This window comes from Coenobita brevimanus, chromosome 10, assembly GCF_032717465.1.
Source record: "Coenobita brevimanus isolate Jiangsu-jjx chromosome 10, ASM3271746v2, whole genome shotgun sequence".
NCBI classification, from domain to species: domain Eukaryota; kingdom Metazoa; phylum Arthropoda; class Malacostraca; order Decapoda; family Coenobitidae; genus Coenobita; species Coenobita brevimanus.
This window is the reverse complement of record NC_136963.1, coordinates 7,185,443-7,190,442: the sequence shown is the minus strand read 5'-3', so window position 1 is coordinate 7,190,442 and position 5,000 is coordinate 7,185,443. Positions and strand designations below refer to the sequence as shown.

At 41.3% G+C, this 5,000-nt stretch overlaps 1 protein-coding gene across 1 annotated transcript in view; it reads left to right on the top strand.

Annotated features, from left to right (window-relative positions):
* LOC145410253 (anoctamin-1-like) overlaps window positions 1-5,000 on the top strand; it is a 43,009-nt gene that overhangs the window by 19,309 nt on the left and 18,700 nt on the right. Inside the window, exons 6-7 of the mRNA XM_080280458.1 lie at window positions 3,217-3,377; window positions 3,806-3,971. Of these exons, the coding sequence (XP_080136584.1) occupies window positions 3,217-3,377; window positions 3,806-3,971 (327 nt within the window). The remainder of the gene's footprint in view (window positions 1-3,216; window positions 3,378-3,805; window positions 3,972-5,000) is intronic.

The window sequence follows — 5,000 nt, the reverse complement described above, 5'->3', positions numbered from 1 at the left end:
CTCCACCCCATCCCTCCATCTCATCCTCGGCCTCCCCCCTCCCTCTTCCCCCCTCCACCTCACTCACATACACTCTCCTCGTCAGTCTTTCACCCTCCATCCTCTCCACCCCTTCCCTCCATCTCATCCTCGGCCTCCTCCTCCCTCTTCCCCCCTCCACCTCACTCACATACACTCTCCTCGTCAGTCTTTCACCCTCCATCCTCTCCACCTCATCCCTCCATCTCATCCTCGGCCTCCCCCTCCCTCTTCCCCCCTCCACCTCACTCACATACACTCTCCTCGTCAGTCTTTCACCCTCCATCCTCTCCACCCCATCCCTCCATCTCATCCTCGGCCTCCCCCTCCCTCTTCCCCCCTCCACCTCACTCACATACACTCTCCTCGTCAGTCTTTCACCCTCCATCCTCTCCACCCCATCCCTCCATCTCATCCTCGGCCTCCCCCTCCCTCTTCCCCCCTCCACCTCACTCACATACACTCTCTTCGTCAGTCTTTCACCCTCCATCCCTCCACCCCATCCTCGGCCTCCCCCTCCCTCTTCCCCCCTCCACCTCACTCACATACACTCTCCTCGTCAGTCTTTCACCCTCCATCCTCTCCACAGTGGATACTCGGCACTAATGCAACCAAGGTTAGGTTAGGTTGGGTCAGTGCAGAGTACCCAGACATGTGAAGGAAATTTTTGCAAACTGACCAGGGTTTTGGCTTGGGAAGTTTGTAAAATGACTGATTTCACATAATGACTGACATATATAGGGTAGGGGGGGCTTCAAGAATACTCCCCCAGTATCCCTGCTTGCCGTACGAGGTGACTAAAAGGGTTGGTGGTGGGTTACTGCCCCCCCCCCGTAAAAAGAACTAACTAAAACTGCAATTAAAGCGCCTCAGACCCGGACGGTGGGTGACAGAGTGACTTGGAGGCGTTTTGTCTGCGGCCACCCTTTGCGGGATTAGGGCGTCGGGCTATAGATAGATAGATAGATAGTACATATATATACACACACACACACACACACACACACACACACACACTATTTTCCAGGTCTGTCGCCAAAAATGACTCAAATGTTTACAATATGTCTTGTGACTCTTCCGGAATGTACAAGGCAGTCTACGGATCGGCATTTCCACAGTACCATAGATACACCCTTAATTATGACAAAATACCACTTAATACCACAAATACCACTTAATACCAAAATACCACTTTATACCACAAATACCACTTAATTACAACAAGAATACCACTTAATACCGAAATACCACAAATACCACTTAATGCCAAATACCACTTAATACCAAAATACCACTTAATACCACAAATACCACTTAATACCAAAATACCACTTAATAACAAAATACCACTTAATACCAAAATACCACTTATACAACAAATACCACTTAATTATAACAAGAATACCACTTAATACCAAAATACCACTTAATACTAAAATACCACTTATACCACAAATACCACTTATACCACAAATACCACTTATACCACAAATACCACTTAATTATAACAAGAATACCACTTAATACTAAAATACCACTTATACCACAAATACCACTTAATGCCAAATACCACTTATACCACAAATACCACTTATACCACAAATACCACTTAATTATAACAAGAATACCACTTAATACCAAAATACCACTTATACCACAAATACCACTTAATTATAACTAGAATACCACAAATACCACTTAATACCAAAATACCACTTATACCACAAATACCACTTAATGCCAAAATACCACTTATACCACAAATACCACTTAATGCCAAAATACCACTTATACCACAAATACCACTTAATTATAACAAGAATACCACTTAATACTAAAATACCACTTATACCACAAATACCACTTAATTATAACTAGAATACCACAAATACCACTTAATACCAAAATACCACTTAATTATAACTAGGAATACCACTTATACCACTATGGAATATCCTAAGTAACTGGTAACTCTGTCTAACCCTTCCATTTCTAGTAATATTAGTCTTGTAGTGTCTAAATGCTATGCTAGTCACAAAGAAGTGCTATACTCTTTTCACTCTAACTTGGCCTAAAATTGCCATCTCTCCATCTTGAATGCTGAGTTGTAACAATAGATTAACACTAGAATATGATGCTAGTCACAAAGAAGTGCTATGGAAAGGATGTAGAGCCATAGCATTGTCTTTATAACGACAGATTAACACTAGAATATGATGCTAGTCACAAAGAAGTGCTATGGAAAGGATGTAGAGCCATAGCATTGTCTTTATAACAACAGATTAACACTAGAATATGATGCTAGTCACAAAGAAGTGCTATGGAAAGGATGTAGAGCCATAGCATTGTCTTTATAACAACAGATTAACACTAGAATATGATGCTAGTCACAAAGAAGTGCTATGGAAAGGATGTAGAGCCATAGCATTGTCTTTATAACAATAGATTAACACTAGAATATGATGCTAGTCACAAAGAAGTGCTATGGAAAGGATGTAGAGCCACAGCATTGTCTTTATAACGACAGATTAACACTAGAATATGATGCTAGTCACAAAGAAGTGCTATGGAAAGGATGTGGAGCCATAGCATTGTCTTTTTCTGCCACTGAGCTACGTGAAATAAGCCGCGAAAGGACGAAAATCTGGGCCAAGTTAAGGTGAACGGAGTATAGTGCTTGTCACGAAGAAGTGCTGCTTACTAACCCCTAGCCTAGTACTGATGCACCATTTAGATACAATTTCTTAGTTTAAATTATATATATATATATTTGGTAGATTTTAAAGTTAACTCTAAAATGAAAGTTAGGTTGATTTTAGAACCAGCTAAAAATAAAATAGGTTAGTTATTATAAACCTGACTCAATATATATATCACCCTCAGACTAGAAGAATTGGATAGATAAATTGATAGATGTAAACCGAAGGCGAAGTGTCTGGTGACCTTATAAATAGATTAATAGAGAATAGATAGATAGGTAATTGAATGTAGATTGATAGATAGATCGATAATTAGATGAATGAAAGATAGATTGATAGATAAATGAAAAAAGATTACTAGATAGATAGATAGATAAATAAAAAATAAATAGATTAATAGATAGATAGTTAAAAAAAGAGATAGATGTAAAGATAACAGATATTTTCTTTACTAATTCAAAACATTTTCCGACGCACACCTTTGCCGACCCCATAACAGTTCCCTGGCCTGGGGGTGGTGGAGTTCACGACCCCGGCGGTGGTGCAAGACATGACCGATTGCGTCAGTCGGGTGTTTGACTTCGTGCGTGTGGAATCAACCGTCTTCCCTCCAAAGAATCGTCACTTTACTGCTGTTTACTCCAGAGATAAGGACTATTTGTGAGTGGTAGTAGTAGTAGTAGTAGTAGTAGAAGTAGTAGTAACACTGGTAGTGGTGGTGGTGGTTGTAATAGTCATAGTAGTAGTAGTAATAGCAGTAGTAATAGGTTTGTTGATGATGATAATGATGATATTGACAACAATAATAATAATAATAATAACAGTAATAACAATAATAATAATAATCTATCAATCTATCTATTGCCAGACGCCATAATCCCGTAAGGGGTGGCCATTTGTCTTTGAGTTATTTGTTTTACGGGGAGGGGCACTAACCCTCCACCAACCCACTTGTTGACACGTAGGCAGCACGTATGGTTTGGTTATATGGTTACCACCCAGCGTTGTAAATGGTTTCTCGGCTTACAGGAATAATAATAATAATAATAATAATAATAATGATTTTCTTTTTCTATTTTACTTTCTAGGTTTGATGTGAAGGAGGATTTTTTCACTCCCTCCGTTCGTTCTCGCATCGTTGACTTCATCCTGCGAAGAAAACGATTTAAGGATCAGGGCGATGACGACTATGCTATTGGGATTGAGAAACTGCTGAGCGAGAGTGTGTACGCGGCCGCATATCCCATACATGAGGTGAGGCGCGTACATGGGGCATACATACACAGGCAGACTCATATATACATACACACGCACAGCATTATAGAAGCTGCTGAGTGAGAATGTGTACACAGAGGCATTCCCCTTACATGAGGTGAGGCACGTACATGGCGAATACATACACAGGCAGACTCATATATACATACACACGCACAGCATTATAGAAGCTGCTGAGCGAGAGTGTGTACGCGGCCGCATATCCCATACATGAGGTGAGGCACGTACATGGTGGATACATACACAGAGAGACTCATATATACACACAGATATTGGGGGATACGTACACAGACAGACTCATATATACACACATATACATACACACACACAGCATCATGGAAGCTGCTGAGTGAGAATGTGTACACGGTGGCATTCCCCATACATGAGGTGAGGCACGTACATGGCGGATACGTACACACAGGCTTTCATACATACACATAAACACAGACATATTCGTACATATACACACACATTATGCCATTGGGAGTGAGAATGTGTACACGGTGGCATTCCCCTTACATGAGGTGAGGCGCGTACATGGCGAATACATACACAGGCAGACTCATATATACATACACACACACACAGCATTATAGAAGCTGCTGAGTGAGAATGTGTACACGGAGGCATATCCCATACATGAGGTGAGGCGCGTACATGGGGCATACGTACACAGACAGACTCATATATACACACACAGATATTCATACACACGCACAGCATTATAGAAGCTGCTGAGCGAGAGTGTGTACGCGGCCGCATATCCCATACATGAGGTGAGGCGCGTACATGGGGGATATGTACACACAGGCTTTCATACATACACATAAACACAGTCATATTCGTCCACATACACACACATTATGCTATTTGGAGTGAGACGTTGTTGAGTAATAGTGTGTATGCAGCAGCATACCCCATACATGAGGTGAGACGCGTACATGGCAGATACGTACACACAAATTCATACACATACACACACATTATGCCATTTGGAGTGAGAAGTTG